General features: G+C 34.3%; 1 protein-coding gene across 2 annotated transcripts in view; it reads right to left on the reverse strand.

The window, feature by feature from the left end:
* Positions 1 to 12,490, reverse strand: part of mRpL48 (mitochondrial ribosomal protein L48) — a 45,585-nt gene that overhangs the window by 2,281 nt on the left and 30,814 nt on the right. For both annotated transcript variants that reach the window (XM_035371776.2, XM_035371777.2), the window contains one exon: positions 9,762 to 9,864. In XM_035371776.2, coding sequence (XP_035227667.1) covers positions 9,762 to 9,864 — 103 coding nt within the window. The remainder of the gene's footprint in view (positions 1 to 9,761; positions 9,865 to 12,490) is intronic.

The raw sequence follows: 12,490 nt of genomic DNA on the forward strand, positions 1-12,490 counted from the left end.
TATTATTTCCCGGTTTATATTCACTATAGGCATCGCTTAATTTGATCATGTTTCTTCATGACAATTTTGATAACATTAAGTGAGGGGGAAAAATACTTTTCTTAAATAGCAATGGACTTAAACTGATTTGATATAAATAGGTAATCGCACGGCATGCTAATTAGGAAAAGTAAGAATCTGTTTATGACCTGTTCACGTCTTTAAAGTTCACTTACGAACTGTCCATAATGTTTCGGGAAATTATTTGGTCGATGCTTGACCCCTAATTTTAATACTTAAAGAGCATTCCTCTTTGAAAGAAAACATGCAAACATAAAATAAAAATTAGATAAAAAAAGAAACGTTAGTAGATGCTGATCTATCTATTTTTCTGAGTTTTTTTTATAATAGTGCTTTTGTGAGTAGTTATTACTGTCGGAGAAATATGGTTAACAGTAAGAAGTTTTGAATCTAGTGTTTTGCAGGAATTAAGAAAGTTGACTTTTTGGGATCTTGCGTAGAATTACGTATGCTTTTGAAGTTTTTTGCATGCAATTTTGTTGTGAAATTAATTGGTGGACCGTGTAATATGCTTAATTTTGAACTAAATTGCTGTTTCACTCATTGGTGTAAGTTTAGTTCTAATTCGAAAGGGAATTTTGTATTGAAATACAATCTTTGATATATGCAGAATTTGAGAATATATGCTAATAACTGAGTTTCATTTTATGTAGTGATTTTATGGAGAATTTCGATTTTATGGTTTTTCAGATTTAGAAGAAGAAGAAGTTTTAGAATAAACTCACATAAAAAATTAATTAAGTTGCGCATTGTCTTATTTTATTAAGTTTTTGACTTTTCAATACTTTTGTTTTTGCATATTTATAGACACGTTTTGCGTATTTATAGCCAAGTTTCAGTGTGGATTTTCCTTAAATACAAAAAATAATGCATTGGATTTTATTCGTGGATTTAGTGGAAAGAGAATTTAGTTTGGGTATTTGTGGGGGAGGGGGATTTTGAGTTTTTAAAACACTTCCTCAGATAGTTTTAGAGTGAAATTTTTGTATTTATTCTTTGCCAGTAATTTTAGTCTCTAGTGTAATGTTTATGCAAAAGACTGAATCCCATAATTGTAGTGCATGCACTTCTTCTTACATAATAAAATGTTATCTGAGTTTCAAAATTTGTGTTTTGTGTTTTGGGTGAGTTGGTGCTAAAAACTGCTTTTTATAATTGCAGTGCATATATCTTCAGAGGCTCTCAATTCTGATTTTATATCGTACAGCAAAATTTGTGGCGATTTTGGAATGCTTTCTTGTTTATTTTGAGAATTTGTGTAAGTGTTTCTTTTAACTTGCTTCAGATCAGTCTTGGCTTATTTCTTTGACACCACTGAGAATTTTTCTTAATTGGTTTAATTGTGAATTATGTCTTCTTCTTCCTCCCCCCCTTTGATTTCATTTAAATGGTTTAGTGCTAGTGGTTGCATGTGCATTTCTGAGCATTCACTTAAATTCAGTTTCTAGGCCTCATAGTTGTTTCGTGTTTAGGGAATTAGTTCGCTAGTCTGAACTTTTCATTTCCTGTTATCAAGTTAAGCTTGTCTAAATTTTTCTCTTTTTTGCTTTTAGTCACACTCTAGATTCTTTCAACTTATGAAAAAGCTTATTTCAAATAAATACAAAATTGTTCTCAAGGTCAAGCTGATGAATTCCAATTTTGGAGATTTTCCCACATGTCCTTCAACTTTCTTTTTTGGTTTAGTGTTTAATAAATTCTTCTGGTTTAAAGCACTGTTGGCACTTATGGTGCAAAAGTATATATATTATTTGCTTACTTGTATTTAATGTTTTAGTTTGCGCATGCATTTTATTAAGAGGTCAGGTAGAGTAGTTCTGGAAATAAGTGTAATAGTGACACTTCACTCTTGCTGTTTGATTTTTTTTGGCACTATTTGAGTAGTATCTAAATTTTTGGTTTACTTTTTAAACTTAACAGTTATTTTATAGGTAAATATGAAATTGTTCTGAATATGTCTTTTTATCCCTGACCTCCATAACTACTAGTCTTTTAAGAACCTATCTCATATGGTTTCTATTAGAACACAAAGAAAAGTGGAGATGTAGATAAAAGAAGAGGACAATAATATACAGGTATTCATCGTTATTCTAAGAACATAAACATGGATGAGTTTTAAAGTTTGGAAATTTTCAGAATGTAGAAATTCAAGAAAAATTATGAAAATTACCAAAACATTTTCAGTTAATGATGCCTATAAAGTTCATACACCAATTAATGATATATATATATATATATATATATATATATAGATAGATAGATAGATATATAAGATGTAAAATTTAAAAAAAATGTATATGTGTAAGAGACTGGACTGAGCCAAATATTTTGTTTATAATATATAAATATTTGTCTGGCAATACAGTAACGAAAAGTCTGATCATAGTGTGGTTTGAATGAGTTTCTTTTTCACCTAATGTGCCATATCAGATAAATTATCAATATGCACATTTTCAATCAAAAAATCCCCACCAAATCCTGCTATGCTGCCTCAACATGGCGGAGGGGGTGTCACTGGGCGTAACGGGTGAAGTACGTTAGGAGCATAGCTCCTGGTAGGGCCACTCTAGGCATGAAGGCCGTTCCAACATGCCCAGCTAAAGCATAGCAGGTGAAGATCCTTCAGGGGATTACCATCTCGGTTATCGGGTGTCACAATCCTGGAGCCCCAGTGATCTCTCCTCCTTTCTGCCTCCTCTCCTCTTCACTGCAACTTTTCCCGTTTTCCTTCTCCCATGTGATTTCCTCTTTCGAGGTTCGGGCTCGTCATAAGAAACTGAACAGCCTTGTCCCTAGTTCTTCGAGTGGCGAGAAAACCGCCCACGTGTTTGCCGTGCGTGGAGACCCATGTCACTGGAAAGGAGGGTCCTGGTAGTTGAGGGGCGAGGTACTGTCCCAACACACTGCTTTGGCCTCTGCTTCAGTTAAATAGGAGGCACCTTGTCGTCCTCACGGGTGTCAATCGGCTGGTCACTAGTCCATGTGTCAGTGGTTTGGGGACAAGCTCTCGGGAGTACCTGCTTTTGGGAAAGGCGACTGTTGGACTTCAGATTGCGTATAGGTCCGGCTAGCCCTGGCATAGGAATCTGCGTCCCCTTGTTGGGCTCCATGGTGGGTGGAGCGTTCGGACCCGAATCTTTCTCAATTTAAATATGAATACTATAATACCTCCCTGCTCCAACAATGTACCCGATACTCCAACTGTGACTAAAAGTTTTGACTTTCGAGGAAGTGACATAGAAAGCACTGCATCAGATGTACTTTATCCATGTTTCTTAATTATAACCAGCTCTGAAGAATTGAAAAAAATGTCACCCTTTCTAATAAACAAACATCTTTTGCCTTCTGTAGGAGAACTGAAAAATATTAAGAGACTTCGATCTGGAGACCTTTTGATAGAAAATGTGTCCGGAAAGCAATCTAATGATCTTTTGAAATTAACTAAATTAGGACAAGCAGACATTGTAGTTAAGCCACATAACACTCTAAATTCATCACGAGGAGTAATCTCTGAAATAGACTTACTGTCAGTAACTGAAGAAGAATTTGTTAAAGAGTTGGCAGATCAAAACGTGTGTGGTGCTCGTAGGATCAAAATATGGAAAGAAGGCCAACTCATTTCCTTTAAACATGTCATACTTACCTTCTAGTCTCCTAATCTGCCTAAAAACATCAAAGCTGGATACCTGAACTGTTCAGTCAGGCCATATATACCGAATCCAATGCGTTGCTTTCAATGTCAGCGCTTTGGACATGGAAAGACCTCTTGTCGCGGCAGCCTCACGTGCACTCAATGTTCCATCCACATTGGTGAAGGCTGCTCTGTTGCCCCCTTGTGTATGAACTGTAAAGGCGAGCATCCAGCTGTTTCAAAATCATGTCCGAAATGGCAGACAGAAAAACAAATTCAAAACATTAAAGTTACACAAAAGATATCATTTGCAGAAGCCAAAAGACTTGTTCTCTCTAATCAGCCAAGACTTAATAAATCTTATGCATACACAACAAAATCATTCAGATCAGTATCAACGCAAACCACAATAACTGCACAGAAAAAAGAAGTAGCCACCACAGAAGATCCTAGAAACCAAAAATCAGGGAAAAAACCTGATGTTGAAAGTAGTATGCTAGTGACAGCGCCCAAAGGAAAACAGGATGTCCAACAGAACAAGCATAGAGATGGTATCAAAGAGAAAAATAAACAAAAACCCAGAATCCCCAGTCAAAGTTCCATCGCAAGCATGAGTTCAGGACACTTAGATGACTCAGGCGAAATGGACGTTGAAGAAGGGTTATCCCTTCCGAAGCACCTTTTGCCTCGAAAGTCAAAACACCACTCGCCAAAACAAGCATCAATAATGGGTACATTTATTTCTTGGAATTGCCGCGGTTTTTGTCAAAACCTGGATAACACCAAGGATTTTATAAACATGTATCAACCTGCCTGCCTTGTGCTTCAGGAGACCTTGTTAAAACCAAGCAGATACGGAGATATACAACAGTAAGAAAGGACAACCCATCTGGGGATTGTACCTGTGGTGGTGTGGGCCTTATCACCTCCCACAATCACTCTTACATTGCTCTCCCTTTGACGACCTCTCTTCAAGCTGTGGCAGTTCAGATTAATTTACGCTTTTCAATCTCTGTATGCACCATTTATTTACCCCCACAGGAGCATATTGATCAGCGAGAGTTGGACAGAATAATAGAGCAGCTCCCAGAACCTTTATTGCTTTTAGGTGACTTCAATGCGCATAGTACATTATGGGGAAGTAGGGACACTAATTCAAGGGGCCGGCAGATCAAACAATTAATGAAAGATCACTCTATTTGTCTCCTTAAAATAATGGAGAATACACTTATTTTCATCAGTTGACTAGAACCTTTCGTGCAATTGATCTGTTTTTTTGTTCTCCATCTCTACTACCTGTCTGCTCTTTCAGTGTAGGGGAGAATCTCTACGACAGTGACCACTTCCCAGTCATTGTAAATATTACAGGGAATTCAAAGATCTCAAGACAACCACGCTTACTTTACGATAAAGCTGATTGGGATCTTTTTGAATCTTGTGCTGTGCTGACTTAAGAAATGGTCAACGATGTGGACATTAATACTGCAGTAAAAATGATCTCTGATACTATTGTACAAGCTGCTGAACTCTGTATTCCGAAGACCTCCACAAAGTTCCCTAAACCCTGGTGGAGCAATGATTGTCATAAAACTTCGAGAGAGCAAAAGAAAGCTTGGCATATCTTTCGCAGTTATCCAATACAGGAAAATCTTCTTGCCTTTAAAAAAGCTAAGGCAAATGCAAGAAAAGTGAGGTGGCAAAGTCTGAGAAAATCATTGGCTGCCTACGTGTCCACTATTACCTCCTCAATGTCTAGCAAACAGGTTTGGGAAAGAGTCCGCAAAGCCTCTGGACTCTAGAATGATTATTCCTTTTCTGTTCTAGAAAAAGAAAGTTGATTAGCACTAGAGAAGAAATAGCGGATGCTTTAGGTGATACATTTGCTGCTGTATCTGGCACTAGCAATTACTCAAAAGAATTTCTGCCCACAAAGATGTGCTTGGAAAGGATTCAAATCGACTTTTCAAATCCTAATGCAGAATAATAAAGATCTCATCATGTTTGAATTAAGAATGTAATATCTCGCACTGATAGGACTTGCCCTGGTCCTGATGGCATAAGTTATTTGATGATAAAGTACCAGCCCTATGAATCTCTAGTGGTCTTTCTTGCTCTTTATAATAAGATATGGAAGGAACAAATTTTTCCTACTGCTTGATGCAGGGCCTTTGTTACCCCTATAGTAAAACCCGGCAAGGACCCAAAAAATCCTTTAAATTATCGCCCCATCGCGCTCACTAGCTGCCTTTGCAAGATCATGGAAAAAATGGTAAATCACCGTCTCACCTATTATCTGGAGACTAATCATTGCCTATCGCCTTATCAAAGTGGTTTCCATAAGGGAAGATCTTCACTTGATAATGCCCTGTTTTTAGAAACCGCAGTACGCAATGCATTTGTGAAAAGAAATCATGTGGTTTCAATCTTCTTTGACATGGAAAAGGCGTATGATAGAACTTGGCGGCATGGAACTCTTCATGACCTTTACAGCACTGGATTGCAAGGTAATCTACCCATCTTTATTCAAAACTTTTTGAAAGACCGCACTTTCCAAGTCAAGATTGGGTCATTGCTCTCTCAAGTATTTGTACAACAAGAAGGTGTACCACAAGGTTAAGTGCTCACTGTCACTCTTTTCAGCCTGAAAATTAATTCCATTTTAAGAGAACTTCCTTCCACAGTGCACGGTTCCCTGTATGTTGATGATCTATTGTAAAGGTCAAGATATGAGATACATTGAGAGACAACTACAAATTGCTGTTAATAGAATCATAAAGTGGTCCAACAACAATGGTTTTAAATTTTCTAGCCAGAAGACAGTCTGCGTGCACTTCTGTCGTAAAACAAATCTACATCCTGATCCAGAGCTGCATCTTCACGGCTCTTTGATCCGTGTTGAGCCAGAAGCAAAATTCTTAGGAGTTATATTTGATAGAAAGCTCACTTTCTTTCCGCGTATCCTAAATCTAAAGAAAAAATGTGCTAAAGCTCTCAACATACTGAAAGTCCTGGCCAATACCTCATGGGGAGCAGAATGTTGTTCTATGCTCCACATTTATAGAGCTTTAATCCGTTCCAAACTTGACTATGGCTGTGTTATCTACGGATCAGCATGACCTTCTGTGCTCCTGAAAATGGATCCAGTCCACCATCAAGCGCTACGGATTTGCTCTGGAGCCTTCAGAACATCTCCAGTCCAAAGTTTATATGTCATCTGTTTTTGAACCTTCTTTGGAATTCAGACGCAAGCAGTTATCAATTGATCTTCATTATAAAGTAATGTCACAGGCCGAACATCCTGTCCGACTCATGACATCTGATCAGTACATCAGATGTCATGAGTCGGACATCTTCACCATGCCCGTCCTTCATGTATCCCACCTTTTGATCTTCGCATTCACTCACTGATTGAAGAATTTAAGCTAAATGATCTGCATCCCAAAAGCTTTGACCTTTTCGGTACTGCTCCCTGGCAAGAAGTGAACATTCACCTACTTAACATTTTTGGAGAACTAAAGAAGAGCAGTACCAATGATATCCATTACCAACAAATTTTCCAAGAGCACAGAAGCAGTTATTCTAACTACAAAGCAATTTTTACTGATGGCTCAAAGAATCATGACCACGTCGGGGTAGCTTTTGTTTGTGATAAAGAAATAAAGAGTAGTAAACTTCATAAGGCTGCATCTGTCTTTACTGCGGAAACGTTTCCCATTTTGAAAGCCTTAATCTTTATTTCTAGGCAGAATAGCAAAAAGTTCATTATCTACTCTGACTCTCTGAGTGCTCTTGAATCAATAAATAAAAATACCAGCCACCCTTTGGTCTTAGAAATTTTAAAGGCACACCACCATTTGAGAAATGCAGGTTATTATATCGCGTACTGCTGGGTGCCTGAACATGCTGGCATCAAAGGCAATGAACTCGCCGATATTGCAGCAAAATCTGCTGATATTACCTCAGAAAACGATGTCCCTTTTACAGACATACGGAATTACATTAGAACAAAGGTCTTGTTCAAGTGGCAAGAATTCTGGGAATGGCAAACTCTGAACAAATTAAGGCAGGTAAAACCCAATTTGGAGTACTGAGAGTCGTGAGGGAATCGAAAGGAGGATGTACTACTGACTCGCTTACGAATTGGTCATTGCAGACTGACACATCAGTACCTTTTGAAAGGAGATAATGAGCCTATTTGTGGCACTTACAACGTTCCTATTTCAGTCAATCATATTTTAACCTGCTGTTCTGCTTTTAGTCAGAAACGTGAATTTTATTTTAACTCTACGAATGTTAACTTAACAGATCTCATTGGAAGAAACCCTCACATCAGCCTCATAAGTTTTTTAAAAGACATCTCCTTTTATCATATGATTTGAACTACACTTTATCCTGCTCTACCTGTTGTTAGAGCTTTTTTCAGTCACTTCTGCCTGGACATTTTAAAGTCATTAAGTAAACACATTATGCGTTTACGCATGCGCAGAAAGTTTGTAGCTTTGAGTTCCGGATTATGGACGTCCGGATTAAAGACTTTATACTGTATATATATAAATGTTCTTTCTGGGATTCATAATCTAAACAAGTCAATGTCCACTCAAAAAAAAAAAAAAAAAAAAAGCTTTTTTGCTTGTTTATGATTTATGCCATTATTTTGTTTTGGACTCTTATCTACTCAATTTTTTAAAATTTATCTATTATATTGAAATCTTTTTTTAATTTGTCTATTATATTGCAATCTTTTAAAATTTTTCTATGTTTTTGATGCTTTAATTTTGCAGTTTTTTTGCACTATTTATTCACCAATTCAACCAATTTATTTTTGCACTATTTTTGCATGTGGTTTAAAACATATGGTTTATTTTATTTTGCATTAAATATATATACTACGTTTGATACTGCCAATTGCAATAAAAAATAGAAATGCACAACTACAGGTTATAGCAATACCATATATAAAATTTCAATGTTCTCTATGGCTAATCATTTGTGGATTATGCAAGATACATTCACACATACAGACATCATGAAAACATCCATCCTGAATCCACTTTGAAATAAAGAGTGCTTTATTCTGCTTGTATGCGCAGACATCAAGCAAAAAAATAGTTAAAATGGATTCAGGAACGGTCAAAATGAGTATTTTGGTTGAAATCTGAAAACTGAAATTTTTCACACTTGGTATTTAAATTGAGAAAATGAAAAAGAAAAGGTCACCTTGGGACATTGCTACTTTCTTTAATTTATTGCAGTTTTACTGCATTTACAGATCTTTTCTTCAGTGTGGTTCTTTGCTTTGTTTTCATTGCCATTAGCATCCTCAGTAATTTTAATTTTCAATTTCTTTTACTATTTGTTATTTTGAATGCTTGCTAATTATAATCATGGCTAATTTCCATTTTCTCAACTCTTTATAAGCTCAAGCTTTTAACATGCTTACAAAATTTTTCACTCCATATAAATATATAATTTATTTACATTGTACACAGTAAATAAGTATACACAAATATAGACATTCCACAAATACTGCATAGTGGTATTCATTGCTTTGAATAGAAACTAACCAAAAAATTCATAAATATATAATCCACAGTTTTTCAGGGAAGGGAGAACTTGTCTAAAAATTAAGATGACTTATGTCATGTAAGAAAAAAAAGTTTATAAATACAAAATATTAAATGACAAATATTAAAGCTCAATAAAATCAAAGTGTTAATTTATCAATAGCAGCATGTTTTCTAAAGTATAAATGCTGGTTTTTTCACTAGCTTAAGCATAGAATGCTTTCCAACATGCAAAACTTGCCTATCATTTGACAGGCCAAAGTTTTTTTTTATGGTTAAATGGATATCAATAATTTATACACAATACAAATGTACTTAAAAATTGCATATATTATACTCAACATTGCAAACATATCATTGTCAATTATAATAAGAGTTTATTTTAAAACTGATTGAGTTTAAAATAATTTGAAAAAAATATTAAGTTTAAAATAAAATTCAGATTTTTTCATCATATGTGATGTCAGTACTTTTTAAAATTAAACATTTCTTCAATGAAAAATTACCTGGATATTTCTTTCATATGTGTTCAGCGTATACTCTGCAGTCACTTTTGTTGTACCAGGTTCATGATTTGTGACTTTCCAAGCTTGATGAGGTGTTGCCCATCTGTTGGGGGGGGAATCCAAGTTTAACATTAAAAATAAGTAATATATTTACTGATTAATATTTTTTAAAAAGGAAATACTCAATTTTTATTATTTCTTCTCAGAAAATCAAATAACTTCTTCTGTAATTAAACTCTATCGATTAATTTTAAATATAACTTACATTTTACTTTTAAAAAAAAGGCTTTTTTTAATTTAAATTACTTATACAATTGATAATAATTCAAAAACAATCAAATTAAAAAATCCAATAACACTCTAATCTGGAAAAAGAAATTGTAAAATTAAAACAAAGATCTAGAATTATATTGTAGTTCTATTTCTTCCTATATAGCAGGGGTTCTCAACTGGTGGTACGCAAGAAAAAATAGGTGGTATGCAAAGAAGCAACGCATTTTTCACTATTAAATTCAAAAATTAAAACCTAATTCATAATTTTTTCGATCTGAACTTTGTTCAAGGCCAATAGCTGCTTATAAGTGAACGATCTGTCTGCATGGCAGTTTTCGTGGTTCTTCCATGTTGCAAGCTTAACAGATATTCTCTTAGCTGTAGACATAAAAAAATTTGCCATAAATCATATTTTTAAAAGAAGTGATAGAAATGGATGCTGTATTTAATAGGAAATAAAAATAAGTTCTTGTAAAAAAGATGATAGTATCTCGTTGTCTTAGAGTTTATCGATTTATTAGCATGTCAGCACTATATGTCGCCATTTCTGGGCTCAAACTGCTCCATTTTCAATAAGAATCTTTTTTTTTTTTTTTCCCCCCCATCGGTTTGCAGTCTTCACCATCAGGTATTTTCTCTTCCTGTTGCTTTGTATTCCTTACTTTTCTACGTGATTTGAGAATATCATCGTCTGTTTTTGAAGAACTTGTAATATATTGTGCATTTAAATATTTGTGAAAAAAATAATTTAACAAAAACCTAGATTTTCAAAATGGAAAAATGGCTAGGATTGATTAAGTGGAAAAGTGATGATTCACAGCCTGATGGATCCAGGACAACCTATTAGCCCTAAGAATATTGATAAGAAAAGAAAAGTTGTTTCTAGAAAATATAATGAAAGTTATTTATCATTTGGATTTACTTGGAATGGAGATGAAATGGCCCTCGACCTCAATGTGTTGTTTACAGTGAACTCTTATCCAATCAGAGTGAGAAACCATCATTTTTTAAAAGACATCTTGAATCTAAGCATGCCAATTTAAAGAATAAATCTGAAGAATATTTTAAGTGGAAATTATCGGATTTAAGAAATAGTTATGAAAGTAATGAAAGGTTTTGTTATTTCAAGTGAAAAAGTAACAAAACCTTACTTGGTAAGCCTAAGAAGCACCTAAAGATAACGTTTTAACATTATTCAATGAAAAAGCAGTTAATGAATTTAATAATACTCTGTTATCATATGATACAGTAAGTCGATGAATTCATGAAATGACAGATTCCATAAAAGAGACACTTCAAAAAATAAAACACAGTGAGTATTTTGCCTTGGAATTGGATGAAAGTACTGCTATAATGAACTTTGTTCAATTATTAGTTTATATACGTTTCACAGAAGATAAATGAATTGCTGAAGACTATTTATTTTGTGAATCTCTTCATGATAGAGTAACTGCAAGTGAAATTTTCAAAGTAATTGACAATTTTATGTCTGAGAATAATATTCCTTGGAATAAGTGCTTTGCTGTATGCAGTGACGGAGCTCGGGCCTTTAACAGGAAAAATATTCCCGAATGATTCCTTAAACAAAGAAAGTCACACCTGTAACTAAATTTACTCACTGCTCCATACATCGTGAAGCTTTAGTAGCCAAAACAATCCCTGAAAGCCTGAAAATCATTTTAAACGAAGCTATGAAAATTGTTAATTTTATTAAAAGCCAAGCTTTAAATTCAAGAATATTTACAATTTTATGCCAAGACATGAGTAGTGCGCTTCTGTTACATTCTGAAGTAAGGTGGTTATAAAGAGGAAAAGTTTTAAATCGTCTTTTTGAACTTGAATCAGAAAGTCAAATTTTCCTCTCTGATTCAAAATTTGAATTGCAAAAATGTTTATTTAGTGAATTATTGTTGGCGCATTTAGCATATTTAGCTGATATTTTTGGAAAGTTAAATGAATTAAATTTATGATTACAAGGAAGAGTGTTAATTTGTTTACCATTAGAGGTAAAATGAATGCAATGATAAAAAAACTCGTTCTAATTGTCAAAGGCCTGGATAATAACATTTTAAACTTTTTAACCACTTTTAGAAAGTTTTCTAACCAAAAACAGTTTCAATAATAAAAGAAGAATTAGCATCCGACAGTTGAAAATTACTATTTTTTTACTGATAAAAAAATTCAACATGTATTTTCCTGAGGATTATGAAAAAGAAAATTGGATTAGAAATCCATTTTTCCAAATGTACCTGAAATTTTATCTTGCGAAGAAAAAGAACAATTGATAGAAATATCCTGTGATCGAAATCTAACTGAAGATTTAAAAAATAATGCTCTCGTTAACTTTTGGCTGAACCAAAACAAAGAATTTAGAAGCATTTCAAATAAAGCTATTAAATTTTCATTGCCTTTTTTTTACAGCCTATATGTGTGAACAAGGATGTTCTTCAATGTTA

The sequence above is a fragment of the Stegodyphus dumicola genome, chromosome 4 (genome assembly GCF_044657685.1).
Source record: "Stegodyphus dumicola isolate Sdum_Otavi_A_Nest chromosome 4, ASM4465768v1".
NCBI classification, from domain to species: Eukaryota; Metazoa; Arthropoda; class Arachnida; order Araneae; family Eresidae; genus Stegodyphus; species Stegodyphus dumicola.